Below are 25,777 nucleotides of genomic sequence, written 5' to 3' on the forward strand. Positions count from 1 at the left end.
AGATTTGGTATATGCTTGAAAAGTGTCCCCTACAAGGTAAAACTTCTTGGCATATTTTTGGTATCCTTTCTCTTGCTTGTTTATTTCGTTGGGTTGAAGTGTTATAAAATATTGTATGTTGTTTGTTGTCGTAAACTAATATTTTATATCAATCCTAAGGCTAAAATTCATGGAGACTAGATCCAAGAAACCACTAATGTGAGGTGGAATTTTTGAAGTTGCAATAAAAGTCATAACACACAAAAATTCTATCATCGTATCAAAGCTATCTTACAAAATCACTCTAACAGCGAAGAGAGAATTGGTATTTCAGCTAGGTATGACTGATGCTTGACCTTGTTGAGGTTATTTGGTTATAAAACCCTAGGACACTTGGGAAAAGCATTGGAAACCTTAAATGATTGTTTTACTTGTTTTAGGTTGATTTTTGGAGAATCGGTATTTCAACAAAATGTACCGACGTCTGATGCTTGACCTTATTGAGGTTATTTGGTTGTAAAAACCTAGGACACTTGGAAGAAGCATTGGAAATCTTAAAGGGTTGTTCTACTTGTTTTAGGCTGAATTTTTCTTGAGGTGTGCTTCATATTTGCGAGGTGATGACTCTTGATCTTAGAGAGTGACAAATTAGATGGTGCTTCCAACTTCATACTTTCGAAGCTCAAGCTACAAATGCTTAAGGAGAAAGCCAAGATTTAGGAGCATGTCGAGAAAGTGATAGTTTCCTTCTCTGAATAGACAAAGCTAGCCCCCCATAACAAGGAGGACGCCAAGGTAAAGTGGATCATTCTTGATTTGATGAAGGATTGCTTCATTGTTAACATTGCACAAAAGACTAGTAAGCATATGTCTAACTTTGGTCAGTTTACTTCGAAGTAGTTGTGTTTCTCAATAAATGCAATTGAAAAACAAGCTTTTAGTCATCCACATGAGTAAGACAAATACAATCGTAAGCTACCTTACCAAGGTCATAAGGTTGAGCGATCAAATGGTTGCCATAGGGACAAAGGTTGAGGATAAGGAGTTGTTTTCCATTGCATTGAATAGACTTGCTCCATCTTGGATCCCTTTTATCCCAGGTGTCTATGCTCATGATACTTTGCTAGATTTAGCTAACCTTGTGCAGGAATTGGAAACTTATTCAATGTAGCAAAAAGGAGTAGAAAAGGTAGCCTTCATTGAGAAGAAGATGAACAAAAACAAGAAGAAAAAGGGTAAGAAGGAATATTTAGGTCTAGGAAAGAGAACTTGGGTAAAGTGAAGTATCTCTCTTCATCTAATGGGACACTATGCCAACCAATGTCAAGAGAAGAAAGGGAAGGCTAAGCAAATTGTAGCAAGGACTATAGCAGGAGTAGGTGAGGATTTGTCTCAAATTGAAGCTACCTTCTCCATGATCTCTCATTTATCTTCTAACATTCTATCAAGTTTTAGATAGTATGTGGACAGTGGAGCATCATGACATATGACTTATGATAGGAAACTCTTCAGTGGGCTTCAAGAGCAAGAGAGAGATATGTTCATGGAGTTGGGTGACGATGCTACCTATCCTATGAAAGGATTGGGGTCTATATCCTTCTGAATGCCTTCAAGTGATGTTATTGAGTTAGTTGATATTTTGCTTGTCCCTAGATTAAAGAAAAAAAAAAATTTAGTTTCTTGTTTGGCAAATCATCAACGTAAAGTTGCATTTGAAGGATAACAACACACTATTAGTAATTGTAGTGTAACTAGTCCAAGGACTTTAGCTAGAGGTATGTTAGATGGTGGCCTTTACAAGGTGCTTGTGAATCCTATTGCAACTGTATGTCCTAACGAGAAGCTCAATTAGCCTTCTAGCTTTGAGGAGACATATGCCGAGCAGGCGTGGCAAGATACCATGAAGAAAAGTTCAAAAAATACTATAGAATTAGGGATTATTTCCAAGCTTGCCACTCAAGGGAGTATTGTAGAGTATAGGAACGAGGTTGTTGGATTCTCTCAAATAAAGGGAATTGACTATGATGTTACACTTGCTTCAAGATTTTCTCTAAATGATGGTTTGAATTGTGTTGAGGTTGTTGCTTTAGTTGCTTGAGATTTTGAGAAGCATGTGTGAGATACCCATTATCACAATTTGTTGATAGTTTTGGCTCGTGGTGATGACTTAAGGGGTGATGGAGTATGGCAGGTTGTTGATAATCTTAAGTTATGTTCCTTGAATCCATAGGTGCTCTGTTGGTTGCATCTTGCATTGTTGGATACAATGATACTTCTAAACTCACAAGATCGATATTCCAGCACAATGGAAGACTATGTTGAGACTAGATGTGAAGTTTGATGAGGATGTGAAATCTTCTAGTTCATAGGAATCTCCTTCGGTAATTGAAAAGAGAGGGGAGGTTGTTGTTCCAGGGTTTGATTCAAAGGCCAGAATTGAGTTTGGCAATGGACAAGGTGAGATTGAGGACAGATATGCCCTTGCCTACTACTCCAGCCCACAAGGAGACAAGATGGCATATTCAAACATTACAGGATGCACAAGAGCATGTAGGAACACTTGGGACTTCAATGAAATAAGTATACCTCCTAGGAGGTATGCTACTCATATTGTATTAGCTTCTTCCATTTGTGAAACTTTTAGTATTCTTAACGAGGTAAGGTGTGAGGCATAATAGAGGAGTGTGATGGTCGAGTGATTGTTACATTTTAGGAACCAGCCATTGATTTTGTAGTTGTGAGTTGCAAAGGGAGCAATCTAGTGTTCATGAAAACTCTTTCTTTGAAAAGAGCAAGTGTGAGCTTTTGGGTTACTCTGAAAGTGTTTATACCATAGTTGGGGGTGCTTCATGTGATGTGCGGTGCGTTGAAGAAAGTGTAACTAGGTTCGGTATTTACAAATGTAATTTTGATCTTTGTACTTGTCAAGAAAAAGAAATATTATTTTTGAATTATAAGAATGAGTTTCTTGCTCATTTCATAGGTCTAGGAAAGTCAAAGAGTCAAAGAGCTCTTCTTGAGCATATTTGTAATGTATAAAAGTCTGTCTAGTGACTAGATTAGCCCTCCAAGACCAGCACAATCCTCATGAAGAAGACAGCAAGCAAAATGATAAGGAGTAGAGTCATGTCAGCCTCCAAAAAAAAAAAAAAAAAAATATATATATATATATATATATATATATATATCATGTCGGCACAATAAATAGACACAACGTTTCACACTGTATGTCGGCTCATTTATGGAGACGTGACCACTATAAATACCCTGCTGGGGTCACCACAGAAAACACAGAACTTCGCGTAAGCCTCTGCAACTTCGGATATCTCTGATAATTTCATATAAGTGTCTGCAACTTCGGATGATGACAGAACCTCTGAATACCTCTGAAATCTCGGTGACAACTATAGTAATCTCCTTGCATATTTCCCTGTAGTCTAGGCCTAGTTCAAGGTACAAGAATCTCAGATAAAGACAAAGGTTCAGTGTATCAATGGAGAAGGGTCATGTCTCAACAGTCTTGGCATAATGATAATAAGAAGAAGCTCAGTGATCTCACAGTGAAGCATTCTCGGCATACTAGTCACAATCATGATCTCAGTGAGGTGGTAATCATGAAGATAAGGTCATGATCAATATCTCAGTGCAACTCTCATACATTATAGAGACCTCATTGACATAAAGATGATTTCAGTAAGGGTGCAACAAGGATATAAGTAAAGGAGCAGCTATGGTACAACAACGATGATCTCATTATCATGGTAAAGCCCTCCATATAGGTGCAGCAATGAAGAGTGCAGTAGTGATGGCCTCAATGATGCAGCTATGATGATGATCTAGATGACGCAGTAATGATGATGATGATGTCAATAGTAAGAAGAGGATTGGTGTCTTGGTCTTGGAGTGGCCTAGTAGGTCAAGGGTCATGGTCTTGGTATTCGTCAAGTAGAATCTCTATAAGAAGAATTTTGTGCAGGTTTTCCTCTCCAAGAGGGAGAGGTTTTGGCCCTGGCAGAAAGCCAACATCTGGTGTTCTTGTCTCTTGTATTTTGGTAACTGTTTGATGAAGTAAGAAATACACACACTAATGATATCAAGATAAGATTGTGCTAATAAGCAAAAAGTTAAAATACCTCACAAATAGTTATCATGCTAAGAAGAATCACATTAACTACATTTGCCCTAGATTCTTCAACATGGTATCAGAGCTAAGGTGCTAAAGTCAAAGGAAGGGCAACAAAAGAGACATACAAGGACCAGTCTTCAAGAAGGGCATCAAAGCAAGAGCTTTGTCAAGATTAAAGGATTAGTCCACAACAGCAGTCTACAACAGCAAAGGCTTTTGTCAAAGAATGAAGTTTCGATCACAAGTACTCAAAACTCAAGTTCATGGCAGCAGTTTTGATGCCTCTCACAGTCTTAGTCTATGTCATACTACAGGGATCTCAATATAGAATGAATTTGTTCGTTGATGGATCTCAATACCATAAAATGATCATCATGGCAAGCAACATCAAGACTTTATGGTTCTACACAATGTTGCATACTACAAGGTTCCATAATCCACTTATGTGATAGCAAGACAATGCTATCTCAAGTTCATCAACAGTTTGCTAATCATAAGAATCATATGTATAAGTCGAAGAAACTTGAAGACAAGAAGGCAAGCTTCATACCATTACATCAAGGATCTCATTCGGAGGAAGCATCAATGCATCTGCTTCAAACATCATCAAAGCAATCAAGGTGAAGATTTCATCTTCACATGACAAGTAAGTATCTTTTCAATTTATATATTTGGTTAAATGACTTCATGATTGCAAGGACAACTATAGGTTGGATGGGTCCTCAAGATTCCTTGCATGAAGAAGGAGGATAGACAAAGTCCTCTAAATAGCTGAAGTCATTAAACATATCAATAGGTCTCCTATGAATTTATGGAAAGGGATTATGAAAGATCCCCTCACATAGCAATATTGGAGACATCAAAGTGATGTAGGTGATAAACTCATTCTATAAAGATGCAATGAAGAAGGTCACGTGGAATCTATTCTTCATGAAAGTAAAAAGGGTATCAAAGGATGTAGGATATATTCATAAGATCCTATCTACAAGATCTAGGAAGGAAGATAATCATCATTGTTCTAACTGATAGGCAAGGTAACAAATGTCCATGAACAAGAAGGTTACCTCATTCGACAACTTGTGGTCTCTGTGCTAGATAAAGACAAGTTGATGGCAAAAATATTGAAGGTTAAAAGAACTCAACCATGCGCAGAAAGGAAAGGCAAGGTTGGTCCTCAAGCAAGACAAAATAAGTATAATTAAGCTCCTATCACTAAAAGATGGAGGAAGCTGAAGAAAAGGGCCAAGGAAAGAGGGAGTAACAAATCTCTCCTATGAGTAAGATAATATCCCTCACAAAAGGGTCCTATCATAAGCCCCTAAATCTTATGTTATAAGATATGACAATGATAATAAGATGTATCATGGCATCATAGAAGCATTAGAAACAACAGCTCGTAACATCACCATAGGGATCATGAATGACAATATCCATGGCAAACAACATGTGGGATATATCGCTCTTGGGAACCTCAGTGGGCATTGAAGGAAAGGAAGGAGTCGTCTAAGGCTCATCATATATCAAGTCAAAAAGGAAACATTTGCCAGTTGGGGATATGCAAGATCCTCAAAATTCTTTGATGGAATCCTCATCGTGGGGTTTACTAATCTAGAGAGGAAGCAAGTGTTTCAACAAGAACACCAACTTATGGAATCCATGAGATGATGATATGATGACATGAAGCAGATCAAGGGATTGAAGATTGTTTCAATCAAGGAAGTTGCTGGAAGAAAACTCGATGACCTGAAGGTAAAATAAGGTATGTATGATTGTGTTTAATATTATAATGTCATGGCATATGGTTGCAGGTAACAGGGATCATTGCTTCTATCTTAAGAAGCATGATCAAGAGAAAAAGGATCTCCTCCTCTGAAAGCATGCAGGAAGGCATAAAGTCACACTAAGATGAAATCAACATAATATGTCCTCATATGAAGTATGAGGTGGTTGACTACAGTTAAGAAACTCTGATTGAAAGCTCGTGGAATGAAATGAGTGAGGAAGGAAGAGATCGTGAGATATGCAACCATGATGAGCGCAATCAACATCGAATAGACCAAGAAGATTTGACTAGGAAATCTCCCAGAAGAATATGAAGACTCTGATGAAAGTTTGAAAAAGATGGGAACCCTTGACAATGGATATCTTTGGGAGATGTGTCAACATGAATGCAGGATGTTGATACCTACAAGAAGATGTCATGATGAAGAGCCATCTAGTAAGGTACAATTTGATTTAATGTTATGTTTTGATTTCTTGAATAATATTTGGATGAGTGCATGTAGGGCTACTGGAACAAGAGTTGTAAGTACAAGTACAATTGGCATTCATGTGGTGGATGGAAATTCCTTAAAGAAGCATGATGGGAAAGAAGTAGCTATATGACGAAGGTTCCAGATATGTATCAAGAAGGCCACTTTCCATAAAGAAAGGAATGACATGACGAACCAAGAAGGAAAGTGATCGATGGTTGATGCCCTACAAGAAAGAAGCTCAACTGAATTTTATGACATCAAGGAAAGAAGTTGATCAAGCAGCTGAAGGACCCACAAAGAAGAAGTTGCTGATGAAAAGGATAATCCCTTGTTAAGAGGGAGCTCTGACAAGTCCCTTATCAAGAGGGAGCTTGGATTGGGTCACCCCTGATTAAAAAGGAGTGACAATTGTGTTTTCTATTTCATGTGTCATGCACTAGACCAAGACTAACAGTCGTAAGTCTTAGTGAAGGCCATGAAGAGAAATGTAGACACGTGGTGGATGTATCCTCCCTAATTGAGAGGGAGAAATAGACACAACATTCTTGTATTCACCTGGGAAAAAAGAATGGGAGGATTGGGTAATCTTTTGACACCCGATACTCTTTGAAGATGTGTAGGGCATCTAAGATAAGAGTAGGTAAGAGAACCGATATTCTTTGAGGGCTGGGAACCCAAGATAAGAATAGTCCTAGAAGGTCATACTCGGTGACCACCCGGGTGGGTATGTACCTTGAGAGACAATGACGAAGGTGTCTATAGTCATTGGTCTCGCCAACATTGCGCTCTGATCTGATGAAAGATAGAGCTATCAGTCAAGGCCTTGCTATGGAAACAATGTCGATTACTATGATGCTATACAGATGGGTTACCAATCTGATTTTTCCTATGAGAAATTCTTCAGATTGAGAATAACCAAGTACCATTATAAATACCTCCCTAGTTAAGAGGGAGTGTTGAAGAAAGTGTAACTAGGTTCGGTATTTACAAATGTAATTTTGATCTTTGTACTTGTCAAGAAAAAGAAATATTATTTTTGAATTATAAGAATGAGTTTCTTGCTCATTTCATAGGTCTAGGAAAGTCAAAGAATCAAAGAGCTCTTCTTGAGCATATTTGTAATGTATATAAGTCTACCTAGTGACTAGATTAGCCCTCCAAGACCAGCACAATCCTCATGAAGAAGACAGCAAGCAAAACGATAAGGAGTACAGTCATGTCGGCCTCAAAAATATATATATAACTATCATGTCAGCTCAATAAACAGACACAACGTTTCACACTGTATGTCGGCTCATTTATGGAGACGTGACCACTATAAATACCCCGTTGGGGTCACCACAGAAAACACAGAACTTTGCATAAGCCTCTGCAACTTCAGATATCTCTGATAATTTCGGATAAGTGTCTGCAACTTCGGATGATGACAGAACCTCAGAATACCTCTGAAATCTCGGTGACAACTACAGTAATCTCCTCGCATATTTCCCTGCAGTCTCGGCCTAGTTCAGGGTACAAGAATCTCGGATAAAGATAGAGGTTCAGTGTGTCAATGGAGAAGGGTCATGTCTCAACAGTCTTGGCATAATGATAATAAGAAGAAGCTCAGTGATCTCACAGTGAAGCATTCTCGACATACTAGTCACAGTCATGATCTCAGTGAGGTGGTAATCATGAAGATAAGGTCATGATCAATATCTCGGTGCAGCTCTCATACATTATAGAGACCTCATTGACATAAAGATGATTTCAGTAAAGGTGCAGCAAGGATATAAGGAGCAGCTATGGTACAGCAACGATGATCTCATTATCATGGTAAAGCCCTCCATATAGGTGCAGCAATGAAGAGTGCAGTAGTGATGGCCTCAATGATGCAGCTATGATGATGATCTAGATGATGCAGTAATGATGATGATGATGTCAACAGTAAGAAAAGGATTGGTGTCTTGGTCTTGGAGTGGCCTAGTAGGTCAAGGGTCATGGTCTTGGTATTCATCAAGTAGAATCTTTATAAGAAGAATTTTGTGTGGGTTTTCCTCACCAAGAGGGAGAGGTTTTGGCCCTTGCAGAAAGCCAACATCTGGTGTTCTTGTCTCTTGTATTTTCGTAACTGTTCGATGAAGTAATAAATACACACACTAATGATATCAAGATAAGATTGTGCTAATAAGCAAAAAGTTAAAATACCTCACAAATAGTTATCATGCTAAGAAGAATCACATTAACTACATTTGCCCTATATTCTTCAATAGGGTGCATGGTTTATGGATGACCCTAGGTTGTTTCATGAATGTACGTGTGGAGGTGGCTTGCTCTTAGTTGCTAGACCTTGCTTGATGCTTATGTGGCATTTCTTCCTTGGAGTGTTGGATAGTTTTAGACAACTTGGTGACTTTCTTCATACTAGCCACATGGAGATTGGTTGCTTGTTTGGAGCACACCTTACTTTGGAGGAGTGTTGAGCATTCTGAAGGAGCGTGTTAAGCTCGAGATGGCATGGGAACACTTCAATCACTTGCATGGAGACTTGTACTTGACTCGAGGATGCTTTGGTTGAGGGAGTGATCATGTAGGTGTGGTGGACCTAGAGGAGCACATTGCTTTGGAGGAGCATTGGAGCCTTTGGAGCCTTGTGGACGAGGATCACTATAAACATCTCGTGGAGCACTCATAACTTGGAGTCTGCCTTGTTGATGATATCCCCTTGGGGCTTGACATGCGTCCCTTTGGAGTGTGGTGCTTTACATGTGGGCCAAGTTGTTTAGACTAGGTTGCTTGTAAAGGTTTAGACCCACTTTATATTGATGGCCTCCCTTACCTCTCATATAAATAGAGGAAGGAGAGAGTCATTTCACATATACTTTTCAATCATCATCTTGTTTTAAAAATGTGAGGAGAGTAGCACACTAGTCTCTCTCTCTCTCATGTATTCTTCTATGTACAGTATCATCTATCTTTATCTTGCGCACTGAGGTTATTGGAGAAGTTAAAGGGTGATCTATGGTTAGGTTTTCACCCTAAGGAGACAAATAAGCTAGGGTTTACCCTAGAAGAGATTTATTGAGGATAGAAGATGACATATTTCCAAAGAGGACTAGCTTATGTTGATGCTTGCTTGGTTGAGATATTTGGTGCAAGCCAAGGGATTCATGGTTTTCCCAAGACAAGCTATTGGATAGATAGAAGGATTGCAGCAACTTTGTGATAAAGTTGTGGCATGTACATTTACTTATTTCTTCCATATAAAAATGAATTTTCCATCTGTCAAATACTTGTGTAATTGCAGATTTAATTTTCAGTGTTCACTGTCCTCTTAATTGAGTAATTTTCAAAACTTATTGTTCATGCTGATTTGGCAAATTTAATGGCTGAAATTGTAAGTGATTTCACATATAATTGGGATAATTGAGCAGATTTTCTGATGTAAAAATCTGTTCTAACAAAGTGAATTTCAGATCTAGTATATGTTTGAAAAGTATGCCCTAGGGGCTGAAACTTGCAGAAATATGTTCAGTATCTCTTCCCTCTTGGGCTGCCTAGTGTGCCAGGTTGAAGTGTGATGAAATATTGTCAGTTGTTTGCTACTGTAAACTGATATTTCAGATCAGCCCTAAGGCTAAAGTTCACAAGGACTAGATCTAGGAAACCTAAAGTGTGACGTGGAATTTTTAAATTTGCAATAAAAGTCATAAAACTCAGAAATTCTAATAGATATATTTCATAAATACTGAAATGTTGACAAAACGTATTTAAAACAGCCCGAAAACACCCTCCTAGAATATGTTGTGGCTCTAAAACATTTTAGGGCCATATCCCCTCCATTTCAATGCCAAAATGTTGAGCATCATTTCAAGCACCTCTGCTAGGCATTTCCAGTGACTTGGCAAATAACACAATAAAGTTCAACTTCCAAATAACAACACACAAGAAGGACAACGTACACAAAAATATCTCTCAACTTTGGATAACCTTCCATATGTTCAATAAATGAATCCTTCTTCAATAAAGCTTGTTACCTCCCCAACTCCTTCGACACTTTCATTTTGTATCACAGCACCTATGATACTATTATATACACTTTATTTTTAGTCTTACTGCTTAGCCTTGTTAGATATTTGCCTAGACTGTACCTTCAATTTTCTTTTTTCTTTGTTTTTCCCATTATATAGGAGCTACTCTTGCACTCACACATTATATCCATACCGGATATATTATTTAGTCCCATTGATCTACCTTTTGTGGTCATCTGTTGTACATTAATAAAATTATTTTATCTTATCTTACCTAATCCACAAAGTGCAACCCAAGAGGAGACTCTTAGAACCATCACCATTGTCACCTATGCAACCTATTCTCTGACTTTAGGTTATCTCTTCTCCAACTCAAGGGGGGTATCCCTAGGTAGTTGTATTAGAAAAGCTATAATAATGAAACTCAAAGATGATGTAAAGAGATAGCTCTAGCAAAAGAATGTTTTTGTAGTATAATGGTAAAAAAATGACGAAAGGATCACAAAATTAGTGCCTCTACAAACAAAGGAAAATGGAGTCAAGAGGCAAAGCTCAATAAAGGGTTAAGACTACAAGGGCTACATATGCATGCCACAAAAACAACTTAACATAATTGAAAATGGAAGTGAAGAAATACTAAGACAGCCTTAAGGGTGCGACATCAAAACTATACCATCAGGGTATGCCCTACACAACGAAGCATTAGTGTTAAAATTGGCAACTAGAGCCAAACTCCATGTGGGTCACCTTATTTATGGCAGCTGATATTTTTCCTAGATTCCTCTTGTCGAGAGGTGTAGGATTGATCCAAAGATCATCCGATTCCGACAAGTATTTATGGAGATATGTATTTACGTGACAAATTCTCAAGGTTGGCCAGCAACTAAATGTGTGGCACACATGCCCAGCAAATCATATAAGTACAAGTGAGGTTGATTCATTATCAACTCATCTCATCTCAACTCATCTTCTCTCTCATCATCTTATTGGGCAAGCAAGAAGGACAAATTAGGGCAGCTTCTCTCACACGTGCAAGAAGAAGGACGAATTAGGGCAGCGTTGACCTTTCTAGGGCTGCGTTGACCAAATGCTGGGCTGTTTTATGGAGCATTGACCAAGGGAAGACCTGCACTGACTTTTTAGGGGCTGCGTTGACCAGCGTTGACCTGAAAGTTGACCAGCGTTGACTGGTTAGGGCTGACTGCAGATTGCTGAACTTTTGACTGTTGTTTTGACTGATTATTGTGGACTGTTTTGGGCTGTTGAAGATAGTTGTTGAAGACCGAGTTCTTCAAGTTGACTAGAAGTCAATCCGGGGCTGTTTTGACCAAGTTTGACTTTGTTGATTTAGGGTTTGCTGCTGCTGTTATAAAATTACAAAATTCTGAATTGTACTATTTCTCTCTGCTGAACTATTGAAGATTAAAGAAGAATTCATCAAAGGGTTTCCCCACATTAGGGTTTGTCCCTAGCTAGTCGCCACATCTTGTGTCTCTTGTCTTGGCTTGTTTTCTGTCGATCGTTTAATGTTCTATCTGCACTTTACTTTATGTTTACGTGATTGCTAAACAGTGGCTGATAAAAAGATTTGAAGTAAACTGCTCTAAACATAGAACATACCATAATTTAACATGGTTTCAAAGCTGAGGTGAAGACAAAGCCCAAGCAAGAGCTAAAGCAATCACCGAAGGCTGTTGAAGTAATCTTAAAGAAGTCATGGGGTCCTCAGCGCACTTCCCCGCTGAAGACAAACTCTGTGAGAAGTCTGACTATCACAGATAGAAGATGTCTCTCGATCTGACATTAGAAGAACAGGAAGTGTTGGACCATGTGAGAGGCAGAATTGTTGAGCCTCCATCAAATGCATCCACTGCTGCAAAGAACAAGTGGACCAAGGGAGAAGTCAAAGCAAAGAAGATCATCCGGGACTCTATCTGACCACCTCCAAGGATATCTACGATAGACTGTTGAGTTCATTTAAAGTTAATGATGCAAATCAAGTTTTGTTCCTTAGAAATACGCTGAAGGAAATTAAGAAGGGCAAAGATGAGAGTATGCAAGCATATTTCTTAAGGATCACCGAGATCAAGAATGATCTCCTATCTATTGGGGAAGTAGTTCCTGACAGGGAAATGACTATCACAACTCTCGGAGGGCTGCCACCTGAATGGTATATATTCAGGACTACTCTTCTCAACAATAATGTAATTCCTGGATTTGAGGAATTGATGGCAAGATGCATTCAAGAAGAAACAAGGATGGAAGAGCAAGAAATGCCCGCACTTAAAGGCAATCCCTCTGCCTTTTCTTCTCATGCTAAAAGAAGAAACCATTCTGGGGCTAAATCCAAAGGAAAGGCCGGACCGAAAGGTGGAAGAAAAGGACGATGTTACAATTGCAACAAAATGGGCCACTATGCGAGGGAGTGCCCTGATAAAAGGGACTCACACCATGACGATGACCAAAATCACTCTCAAGGCAATCAAAGGAATGGCAGGTCCAATGGCAAAGGTAAAAGGAATGCTAGAAATCAAGGAAGAGGTCAACCCTTCAAGAAGGCAAGAAACTCCAGGTATGAATCTAACGTTGTTAACAATAAGCAAGATGAATATTATCTACCAGTGGCCCTCTCTATTACTGCTCCCCGAACTCATTGGGAAATTGGCTTATTGATAGTGGTGCCTCAAGGCACTTCACTGGTTACAAAGAAGCTCTCTCTAATCTGATAGAGAAGGAGACCAACCTGGAAATTGTTCTTGGGGACAACTCAAAATATCCCATGAAAGGCGTAGGGAATGTCACTCTTCAATTGAATCAAGGAAATACAATTCATTTACAAGAAGTCCTATATGTACCTGATCTCAAAAAGAACCTGGTGTCCATTTCGGCAATGGAAGACAAAGGCTACAAGTTGGCCTTCATCGATGGCAAGATACATGTATGGAAAAAACTTTAAAGATGCTTTTACTCTTGGGTTTCGAGTTGATTCATTATATTAGGTCGGAGGAAGTCTGTTGGGTGTCATGTCTTGTGACACATCTCTTCAGTCCAAACTATGGCATCGGAGGTTTGCTCACCTTCATTATAAAGCTCTACCCGATGTGAGAAAAATGGTGACCGGGATGCCCGAGTTCAAATTAGAGCAAGAAGGTGTATGTCCAGGATGTGCCAAAGGAAAGCTCAAAAGGGGACCATTCCCCTCAAGCCAAAGCAAGACCTCTGATATATTGCAGTTGGTTCACTCAGACATATCTGGTATGATGCCTGTGAACTCCTTGGGAGGATATTTATATTACCTCACTTTTACAGATGATTATTCTCGCAAGACTTGGATATACTTCTTGATAGAGAAGGATAAAGTGTTCTCTGGTTTCATCACTTCAAAGCCTTGATCGAGAATCAAACCGAAAAGAAGATCAAGATCTTAAGGACTGATAATGGGACTGAGTATGAATCCAATGAGTTCCATGACTTTTGCAAAGAGGTTGGCATTAAGAGGGAGACTACAACACCATATACTCCTGAGCAAAATGGTGTGGCGGAAAGGAAGAATCGTACGATTGTGGAAGTCGTCTGTGCTATGCTCCATGATTAAAGACTTCTGAAGTTTCTATGGGCCGAAGCTGCGAATACCGCCGTATATGTGCAAAACCGATGCCCTCATCAAGCACTGGGTTCCAAGACTCCCAAAGAAATGTTCACTGGTAAGAAACCTGACGTATCTCATTTTAGAATTTTTGGAAGTCATGTGTATTTTCATGTGCCGAAAGAGAAAAGGAATAAATTGGGTGCATCTGGAAAGAAAGGAATCTTCATGGGCTATAGTAAAAATACTAAGGGCTATAGAATCTATGTGGTTGGTCAAAGGGAAGTCGAGATTAGCCATGATGTTTCCTTTGACGAAGATATGGCTCTCAGCAAAGTTGACAATCTTCCTACTCTAAGGGAATCTAAAGAAGCCGACACCATGAAACCGAAGGAAAAGGAAGATGAGACAATGCCCGATGTGGAAGAACCTATGGATCTTATTGATCCCCCTCTGCAAGTGCCTTCCTCTTCTAGGAAGAGGCCTTCATGGCTTAGGGGGACACTTGATGATGCTAAAGGACACATTGCACCCAGAGAAACTTTCCAGGAAAGTAAGAAGCCGGCCAGGTATCAAGGATACTTGACCATCATGAGCACGATCATCCAAAATGAGCCTTCATCATTTGCAGAAGTTGTCAAGCATCAAGTCTGGAAGGATGCTATGACTGAGGAATATGAGTCCATCATGAAAAACGATGTCTGGGATGTGGTCCCCAGACCCCAGGACAAAGTCGTTGTCACTTCAAAATGGCTTTACAAGATAAAGCATGGAGCTGATGGAAGCGCTGAAAAGTATAAGGCTCGTTTTGTCACTCGTGGCTTCTCTCAGAAGGAAGGTATAGACTATGATGAGATATTTGCACCTGTTGCCCGATACACCACCATCCGCTCGATCATAGCCCTTGCTGCTTCGCAAGGATGGAACCTACATCAGATGGATGTCAAGACTGCATTCTTGCATGGTTCGATCAAAGAGGAAGTCTATGTGGAACAACCCGAAGGATTTGAGATTCATGACCGGGAATCTCACGTGTGCAAGTTGAAGAAAGCTCTCTATGGGCTGAAGCAAACACCTCGAGCGTGGTATGAGAGGATCGATAGCTACATGATGAAGCTGCGATTCACTAGGAGTGAAGTCGACCCTAACCTTTACTTTAAGGTTGAAGATGACAAACCTTTGATACTGGTGTTGTACGTTGACGACCTCTTTCTGACAGATGCAAAGCCTCTCATTCTCAAATGTAAGAGGGAGTTGGCTTCCGAGTTCGAGATGAAGGCCCTAGGACTGATGCACTATTTCCTAGGACTGGAAGTCCGGCAGAAACCAGGAGAGATTTTCATATCTCAAGGAAAATATGTGGTGAAGGTATTGGAGAGATTCGGTATGGTGGACTGCAAGCCCGTGACTACCCCGATGGAGCTTGACTACAAGAAGTTAAGCAGTAGTGTTGCTGGACCTGTTTTACAAAATTCTACCGAGTATCGTCACCTCATCGGAGCATTGATGTTCTTAATGAACTCCCGTCCGGATATATGTTTTGCAGTCAACACGTTGAATCAACATATGGTTGAGCCTCACCACACACAATGGATTGGTGCCAAGAATCTGTTGAGATATCTTCGTGGCACAATCACTCATGGGTTGAGATACACTGCCGGAAATGTGAGCTTACATGGATATACCGATGTTGATTGGGCAGGTAGTGTGGTGGACCGAAAGAGCACTTCCGAGTGTTGTTTCTCTTTGGGATCTGCCTCGATATCCTGGATGAGCAGGAAGCAGAAGTCGGTGGCTTTGAGCACTGCTGAGGCAGAGTACATTGCTGCTAGTATGGCCTCCTGTGAGGCGATCTGGTTGCGGAAGCTCTTCAGTGCGCTGTTTGGATTTACATTGGATACTATCGTGATCCCGTGTGACAACCAGAGCGGGATTCGTTTATTAGAGAATCCCGTATTTCATGATCGCTCCAAGCATATCGATATCAAGTACGACTATATCCGAGATATGGTGCAGCGGGGAGCAATAAGGCTCCAACATATCGGTACAGATGAACAGGTCGCCGACATTTTGACGAAGCCCCTGGGAAAGGTCAAATTCTTGACTTTCTGAGAACGACTTGGTGTAGTTGAGAGACCCTCTTATGAGGGTCATGTATGATGCATACATTGAGCTCTAGGAGCTCCAGGGGGGCGTGAGGTACTTCTTGGAGCGACATGCGACCACAAGGCGACTCACCTTGCCCTAGTGGTGCACTAAGTACAGGGTGAAAGGTTCAACCTTCCCCTGTGACACCCCGTGGTGACTATGGGACAGGATGATTAGTTCTCCTGTGGGCCAAGATGATTAGTTCTCCCATGGCGACTGTTGGACAAGATGATTCGTTCTCCTGTGGACAAGATGATTAGTTCTCCTGTCGAGGCATCCTACCCATGTAGTATGGGACTCATGGGAAGTGCCTCTCATCTGATCAATGAGTAGGGAAATGGGGTTAGGGACCATTAGTAGTACTATCGATGGACGCATCGTTGTATCTACTGTGCTCCCTATGCTAAGATGACCTCCATTGATCTTGGATCAGTGAGAGTGGTATGACACACTCTGAGACTGACTTCGGGTTAGTGGAGGATGGTATGATACATCCTCGATCATTTCTTCTTCTTCATAGTTCAGCAAAGCAGAGCAGAGCCAAGTAATGCAAGGCAGTGCATTTGATGGCAGGGATAGGACCGACGGTCAAACGGATTAGCAGATGGAGTTCTCCCTAGTTGAGAGGGAGTGTTAAAATTGGCAACTAGGGCCAAACTCCATGTGGGTCACCTTATTTATGGTAGCTGATATTTTTCCTAGATTCCTCTTGTCGAGAGGTGTAGGATTGATCTAAAGATCATCCAATTCCGACAAGTATTTATGGAGATATGAATTTATTTGTATTTACTTGACAAATTGTCAAGGTTGGCCAGCAGCTAAATGTGTGGCACACATGCCCAGCAAATCATATAAGTACAAGTGAGGTTGATTCATTATCAACTCATCTCATCTCAACTCATCTTCTCTCTCATCATCTTATTGGGCAAGCACGAAGGACGAATTAGGGCAGCTTCTCTCACGCGTGCCAGAAGAAGGACGAATTAGGGCAGCGTTGACTTTTTGGGCAGCGTTGACCAAATGCTGTGCTATTTTATGGAGCATTGACCAAGGGAAGACCTACGTTGACTTTTAGGGGCTACGTTGACCAGCATTGACTCATTAGGGCTGACCGTAGATTACTGAACTTTTGACTATTGTTTTGATTGATTATTGTGGATTGTTTTGGGCTGCTAAAGATAGTTGTTGAAGACCGAGTTCTTCAAGTTGACTAGAAGTCAATTCGAGGATGTTTTGACCAAGTTTGACTTTGTCGATTTAGGGTTTACTGTTGCTGTTATAAAACTACAGAATTCTGAATTGTACTATTTCTCTCTGCTGAACTATTGAAGATTAAAGAAGAATTGATCAAAGGGTTTCCCCACATTGGGGTTTGTCCCTGGCTAGCCGCCACATCTTGTGTCTCTTGTCTTGGCTTGTTTTCTGTCGATCGTTTAATGTTCTATCTGCACTTCACTTTATGTTTATGTGATTGCTAAACAGTGGCTAATAAAAAGATTTGAAGTAAACTGCTCTAAACATAGAACATACCATAATTTAACAATTAGTCTAGCACCCACTTACAAAAATGTTAGATACAAGAGAATACCACCATGTATAAGACAGTAAAGGATTCTAGAGGGAGAAACTCCTCTCATAAAACCCTTCCAATGGGGTAGATAACACCCTTCTCCCAACCTTACAAAGCAAGTTCTAGTAACTCTAGAATCATAAACAACAGTAAGAAGCATTAGAACAACAAGCCACAAATTGATGGGAGAAAACTCTTAACACATCACATATGCTCCAAGAAAGACATGTCCATTAAACTTTAAGGAGCAAGAACTCCAAAAATCCAACCATGACAAATGATGGAGAGAGCAACTCATTAAATAGAGTTGAGCGCCATCTCCATTTACAATAAAATAATAATTGTTTTCCTAAATATCCATTAGTTCTCTAAGGAATAACTAGAAAATTACCTTCTCAACAACTTCCTTACTAAAAGTAGCAATGAGTTGTTGAGATCCACTTTCTTAAATATACTTAGAGTTATCTAGCTACATCCTTATCTCCAAGAAAAATAATCAAATAATCTTCCCTTAAATATTTAAACCAACTCAAGGGACAAGTCAACCAATAATAAAATAATGAGGTGGTTATGCCATGTGTATCCTCCCAAGGTGGGCATCTCCTTCAAAGATAGCTTCAAAACACGTAAAATTTTGCTCTATGTACAAAGTGTCCTCCACCATATGCATACATTAATTTCATTCTCCCTGAATATAACCAAAATGCCAAAGCAACAAAGGTGGGCGTTCCTCAAAATGATGATCAAAACGCAATGAGAATTTTAACATGGCAGATTTATAGCCACCATAACTTTATCAATATTTGTAAAAAATTCTATTATGATCATAATATGGAAATGCCACGACCACTTTGCATATAATGGCATTGATTTGGCTGAAATTTTCACACTTTGTCAAAAGATCACTAATCCCAAATCTAGAATGCACCCAAAATATGCAACAAAACCCTAGATCTAGGGTTTGGAACCTCCTATATCTTCTCCAATGTGAAACATTCTCTTCAAACCATGACTAAGTGTGCATTGTGGCCTCAAGTGATGGAGGTCCTCCTCAAATCAAGTGCCAAGAAAGCGGATCCAAGAAACAATGCATCAAATCTATGAAAAAAACATGTGGAATGTCATCAATGATCAACTAACTCCAAGAAGAAAAAGGACAATCCTCATTGAGTAATAAAATAAGACTATGTCTCAACATGTGTGCAAGATACTCCTCTATAGATGGCATGTATGACCATCCAATCCATGTAACCCATCCATCAAGTCATAAAGAAAGGAATACTCTATGGTTTGACCAAGTAAAGATGCTCCTTGTGTGAAAAATCCTTGAAATGCAACAACTGAATTAATTCTCCTAACTGATTATTCAGTTTATTAATTTTCTAATTAATATTGAATTCATCACACTGCAATTTCTTCACAAATAAAAATAAATATTGCGGAAATAAAAATGTTGGAAACTCATAAATGCTAGCACACACAAAAATTATGACACTGTTATTTTTGGACAATTGTCCCCGGAAAAACCCAATGTGGGAAAATTGGTGCAGCAATGAGGGTTTTTATTATTATGCAGCAGCAAAATTTCCGAGTACAATAAAATGTCGCCAAACTGGTGATTCTACCCAAGAGAAATATTGGCAAAAATATATTGAAGCATTTTACCCTCTCTCCGAATAATCCCAACACCTGACTGCCTCTGAAAAACAAGTCATCCAACATGCTCTACACAAGCCCTACGTTACCCATGAGCAAACCCTCTCACACTTAGCCTAGAACTGTTTCCAATCAATTCGTCTTACCTGCTGCTAACTAGGAAATTGTCTCTCCTGCACTCTGGAAAATCTTCTCGACCTCTGGAACTGAAAACGACCTTCCCTTCAGCCAAAACGAACTGCTTTGTTGAAGCAACTGCACAGTCCCTGCGTTGCTTCCTGGAGAATAATTTCGGCATCCTCTTTCTAACTCTCTGGAACTGGAAACTCCTCCATAATACTGCTATGTTGCCCCTATGCCACCTACTACTCACACACTGGCTTGATCTCTCCTGGTGAATCACCTGCACTGGACAATCGAACTGCCTAGGCAACTGAGTAACTACACAATGTGTTCTCCATCTACACAATGTGTTCTCCATCTACCCATCGACTTCCTCTTATAATCTCCAATTGGAACTCCAACGGCCACGATTAAAACTTAATTGATGGTTGAGATCATCCCCAAGTCGATCAGTGTGAGTTTCTAGAGAATTATCACCTTTCTCAATTAATTACTATTAATTAACTATTTTTCCTAAGTTAAAATTAGAAATTTTTAGTTGTGGTCAATTAATTTAACTGAACCATCTCTAGGTGGAATTTCCAGAAACAATTTATGGGTTTTGGAGAACTCTTGTGTTTTAGCCTCTCCATAAAGTTTCGAGACTAGAACACCATCTGGTGCTACAAAAACTAACACTCCCTCTTAGCGAGGAAGGTGTTTTCTCCAACTAGTGTTGCACAACTGTCACAACACCCTATCTCTGGAACATCCTCCAACCACGCTGCTGATGTCTGCCCACTGTAGTTGTCTGGCTCTGTCCATCAACCACTATGTTAACTCTGATTCATCTGCCACTGGCTGTAGCTGAACCAAATCACTGCATCTGTGTTGTTCTTGACACTGCATTGTACAACTTGTACTTCTACCAACTCTGCATCTGCACTGCAACTCAACTCACACTCCCTCTCACTGTTGTTGCTGCTACTGCAATAGAGAAGCATCAAAAATACTGAATCATCTATGTCTTTGTGCTACAACTATTTCCTGAGCATCTGATTGCTACTAGCCTTTGCACCGTCCATTGAGAAGTTTATGTTGTTGCTGACTCTATACTAAGCCTCCTTCTCTGTTGTCAACACTACTCTGCGCTCCTTAGCATTTGACTATTACTAGTCTGCAACTCTCACTGTGGAACTGACTGCATCATCTGACATTGATCTTCCTACTACTGAATACTGTGGGCCCCCGTAGCAAGGTAATGATCCATGAGGAAACACCATCTGATGCTTACCTCACTAGACCCTGCCCAAATCTTTGTACAACTTTGGGACTAAAGTTCCATATCGCCCCAACTCACTCCTAGAGGTATAGCTGCAAACATGGCAAAATCTTCCTCCAACCTGGAAGACAATTTGTCTATCTCTGCGGATGTTGCTACCTGATCCTACTTCTCCTGCTTGTCCTTCTTCCTTTGAGGACACTGAGAACTGTATGGACCAAGCTCGCCACACTTGAACCACTTAAGCTTAGTGTAATATGCCTTATCAAGAATATTCCTCAAACACAAGCAAACTCCAACCAGAGATGGACTGGGAGGGCATTTACCAGATATGTCACCTCTAAAAAGAGGACGAGATCTGGAGACTACCTGGCCCTTTCCAGACTCTGTCTAAGAGTATAGGAGAAAACACACAAGTGATATAGTAGCCGGGAAGCTCAAAGAGACAAAAATAACAACGGTGCAACATATAACAACATAACCATAAGCAGATACTCAAGAAATGCAGAGAGAAATGCTAGGCCATTTTATTATACTGAGTGATAGAATGAGTACAAGAGGTGATCAGAAAGATGGCACCTCGACTTGCACAAGGCAAGTGAAGAAATACACTCAGAATAGCAAAGGAATGGCCTCTCTCTGAACTGCGTCCAAGCTGCTGGAGAATTGTCGTGCTACTACTACTGCTAGAAATCAAATGAGGATTTGGGGTTGTTCCCCTCCTCTGAAAATGTTGAAACTCTCGAATCGAATTCTACTCAGAAAAACCCAGAAAGCTTTTCTGAAATGGTCGACCCCCGAAAATTGCCCCCTTGAGGACCCACGCAATCCCTCAAGGCTCTGCGTTGCTGCTGAAATGAACCCACCACAACTCTGCCTGAAACTCAGCCAAAATCCTCCAATATGCAAGGGCTGATCCCTTGCTCAACCTCCCAGCACAAATCCCCCTGCAAAACCTCAATCCAGAACTCCTGCCAGAAAGAACTGCGTCATCCCTCTCAAGACTGCGCAGTCATCCAAGATGCTCAATCCTCCTGCCAAAATGCTGATGAAACTACTGCAAAAATACTGATGGAAATACCTTGCCCGAGCAGGCACTCGAAGTCCCCCGAGGCTAAGGGTGAGATCGCCAAACGGAGACACTCAATGCACTAAACAATGTTGCAGACTAGCTAAACAGCCAACGTGCTCTAAGCCGAAGTGACTAGCTCAAATGCACATAATCAAATGCCAAAATGAGGAGTCTCCTCTCTCCTTTATAGCATTGGCCTCTCTCAATCCCAAGGCTCACCTCCTCCAACGTAGCTTTCCTCTTGCCACGTGTTTCTCACCATCTGCACAGTCACTCCATGTGTCTACGTGGGCGCCTCCTCTATGTGGTTCTTTGGCCCCCCTTGGCTCACCTTTTAAGTTACAACGTTGTGCTACTAGGGAGTGTCTTTATTCATGAAGTGAGTATGTCCCCCTCCCCTCACCTTTTTATTTATAAACAGCTATACAAGGCAAAATTGAGCAAAATCGAATATTCCAATTAGCCATGGCTAATTAGGAATATTACACTTAGATAGATCCTTCTTTTTCTTCTTTTCCGCTTGTGAACCTTGTCCCTAACTGGGACCTTTTGCGTTTCCCTTTGATGCAAGGGCCACATTATCTTCCTCCTTCACACCTTTAAATCCCTTCCTGTTGTTGCTATTGATGGAGGTCTTCACTAGTGATCACCTCAGCTCCTTTTGCTGCAGGTCTGACCACATCCTGTCCCAGGACTATTGTTTTGGCACGGTTCCTAAAATTTGGGTATAACATTGAAAGTGATTGGACTTTAATTGCAATTACAATTTACAATCTCATTCTCTATATTGAGCAAGGATTGCTTTCAAGTTTCAACAAGTTATACACACCTAGTCTCCAATAACCAAGATAAATAACCAAACAATCAAACCGGTGGGCAGAACTCTGCAAGCAGAAACTTTAATGGCTGTTCTAAAGAACCATGAATGAAGTCGAATCTCTCTGGATCCCGAAGTACAGCTGTTCTACCACCTAAATAATAATTACATTAAAAATAACGGAATCCTAGGGAAAGAAACCGGCAAGGAAGATGCACAACACAATTCAGATTCCTGATTCTATTCAACTCTTAGAAATCAAAGTACATGTCAATTTAGATTGCCTAATGCTATGCCCATTTCATTATTTAATCCAAGCTCTTCCAGCATAAGTTGTGCACTAAAAAATTAATGACTAAACTCTTGTAAGAGTTTTAAGGATGCTCTTCTCATTCCCTATTTGCCCATTATAACTGAGTTAAGAATAGAATTACATTTTATTGTGGCACTTGTGCACTTAATTATGCAACATCTATCATATTTAAGTTATGTTCAGTAAAAAGGGTCTGTTATCAGGATACTAATTAACGAACAAGAATTGGACTCCCAACCGTTCAAAGATATAAATTCAAGACCTCGTCATTTACCAACAAGTAAGATGAAAGGAGACATACTTTTCTATAAAGAGGCTGTTTCTTCTTTTCCATTAAGGACTTTTTGAGCTCTACGAGCTCTTTGATCTCCTCTTCTAACTCTCTGGATTCCTTTCCAAAACTAAGTTCCATATCTGCAAGTTTCTTTTTGATATCTTTATCTATAGAGCGGAGCTTGTCACGCAATATTTCCTCCTTATCTTCCTCATCAGAAAGATCTTCATCCTCGTGATCAGTAACAGGAGCTTGTCCTTCAATCTGTTCTTTTTTTTCTTTCTCGGCCTCTTCCAAGTCTTCTGTAGAGGGTGCATCATCCTGCTTGATGACTCCCCAGTTAGCAGGGTTTTGTGGATCAAATGCCTCTTTCCATTCCAATTGCTTAAGAGCTCGCTGAGTCTTCATCAAAAGCATGAAGCGTTCTTTGCCGGTGGCTTGCTTCAGCCTATTTATTAACCACCCAACAACCTTGTATTCGTTTGACAATGCAAAGTGCTTTGCTTCAAATCGATCTATCCGGTTCATAAATGCATATGCTTCATCGAAGGAACCTGCCCACATATTATCACATATAAGATTCCTTAGAAGCCCACGAGATCGCAAAAACCTGTAATGAAGTAAGCACATGCATATCCAAGATACTTCTTTGAAATTTTCAGACATAAAAACGCTCTCACAAGTTACAATGAATACACTGCACCTATAAAACATTAAATACTTATGAATTAATTAGAGAAGAATATAACTTCCTTATGAGTTCAAACTTCGCACCATGCCCTGTCAAGCTTTGCACAACCTCTTTCTTCCAAAGCATTTCAAGAAAAAGTTTTTAAGGAAATCAAACTCTGGCAAAGTGATTCACGGCCAGAAATTTCAAAATCCGTAACAAATAAGAGACGCAAATTCGAGCAACATCCCTGAAGATTGACTCTTCTAAATAGACCAATTTGTATGCGAAAGACATGATAAGAACAATGCCAATTCAATTCAATATGCATATCAATCCATGAATAATGGATTACCTGAGTTGCTAAAGCTCTTCAAGAGGTCCTGGTATTTCTGAAACTTTTTGTCAAATTCTTCCTTCCGTATCTGCTGAGCTTTCCTCGAGAATCTCTCGTCCTCGTCATCAGTGTCGTCGATATCCCAAGGGTTATCGTATTCGTCATCTTCCTGCTCGTTTTCTTTCACATCCTCCTCTACAATCTCACCAAGACCCATGTAATCCTCCTCCTCCTCGTCTTTCTCTTCTTCTTGATCCTCTTCGTCTCCGTCGTCCTTACCTTCCGCAAGTCTCTGTTCTTTACGTTCTTCTTTCTGTTTTTTCTCGCGCTCTTCTTCTTTTTGGAGCTCAGCTAACATCTCGTCGACATCCGCCAATCTCCCGCTAGAGTAGCTTCGAGCGTTCCACCCATTGTACAGTGGCGTTGGCGTTTTCCAGATGGGGATGGACTTCGGCTTTTGAAAAATGGTGGAAAAGGCTTTAATGGAGTAAGGGGGAGGATGATCATGAGCAATGTGGACTGTATGGTTTGCGTTTCTGCTCGTTAACTGGCGAATGGAGAAGGATGTGCAGCGAAGAAGCATGCGAGACCAGCCTCCTCCTCCAGCTCTGCCCATTTCTTCTATCTTTCTGGGTTCATTTCAACATTTAAACCTTTTTAATGTTTTTATGTTCCTTCCAGGCACGGTTTCGGCTCAAACCTTCAGCACTGGAGTGCAGGTTTAAGAAAATTCCTTCACCTTAAACACTTCGAATGCTGCTTATCAATGCTTCACCGGTATATTGATATGTATTGTTTCAAATCTGCAAAGAGCATTTTAGATCCCTTGGGCCGCAACGCCCTGCTCTTGATATATTTACATTAAATCTCTGAGAGAAGAAGACATATTGTTATAGACCTAGTTAAGCCCTTGAAACCATAGCATGAACTCCATTTTAAGGATATATTTACATTAAATCTATGAGAGAGCAGAAGACATATTGTTGTAAACCTAGTGAAGCCCTTGAAACGATAGGATGAACTCCATTTTAAGGGTAAACTTCCAGGGTCGGAATAAGAGACGATGAAGTTTCATTTTAAGGGTGATGGTCGGAATAAGAGAGGATGACGTTTCATTTTTGTTTATAGAGTATAGATATTTTTAATTGTAGCCCTGTGTTTTGTAATGTTTTATCTTATTTTCTGATGTTTTATTTTATGTTATCTAAATATTTTGATTTCGTAACTAAAAAATTAAAATTTAATTTAATTAAAAATTAATAATTTATGGTTAGTTGGCGAAGGAATGAATAATTTCACAGAATTTATAACTCTTCAACATCTCATGCACTTTGCTTTAAATCATAACTGTGGAGATATACAGATCTTTGGTGACTCAAATATTATTATCAATTGGATCAACAAGATTACTAGATGTCACGCACACACACTTTTAAATATTTTGGACGAAGTGATGCATTTCAAATCTCTTTTTAATACCATCCTTGTTCGTCATATCTACAGGGAGCATAACCACAATGCCAACGGACTATCCAAGGAAGCCACACATCCGCCAAGAGGATAGTGGATAATCCATGAAC

The 25,777-nt window shown here is 40.1% G+C and overlaps 1 protein-coding gene across 1 annotated transcript in view; it reads right to left on the bottom strand.

Moving 5' to 3' along the window:
* The window catches only part of LOC149191520 (Ribosomal protein S5 family protein), a 176,085-nt gene extending 150,814 nt beyond the window's left edge, over positions 1-25,271 (bottom strand). Inside the window, exons 1-2 of the mRNA XM_089404312.1 lie at positions 24,216-25,271; positions 23,218-23,744 (exon numbers count right to left, since the gene is read on the bottom strand). Coding sequence (XP_089260438.1) covers positions 23,218-23,744; positions 24,216-24,813 — 1,125 coding nt within the window. The 5' untranslated portion in view covers positions 24,814-25,271. The remainder of the gene's footprint in view (positions 1-23,217; positions 23,745-24,215) is intronic.
* Between the last annotated feature and the right edge of the window lie 506 nt (positions 25,272-25,777).

Source organism: Pinus tabuliformis, chromosome 2_2, assembly GCF_031772625.1.
Source record: "Pinus tabuliformis cultivar Carrire ecotype Pingquan chromosome 2_2, CPIR1, whole genome shotgun sequence".
NCBI classification, from domain to species: Eukaryota; Viridiplantae; Streptophyta; class Pinopsida; order Pinales; family Pinaceae; genus Pinus; species Pinus tabuliformis.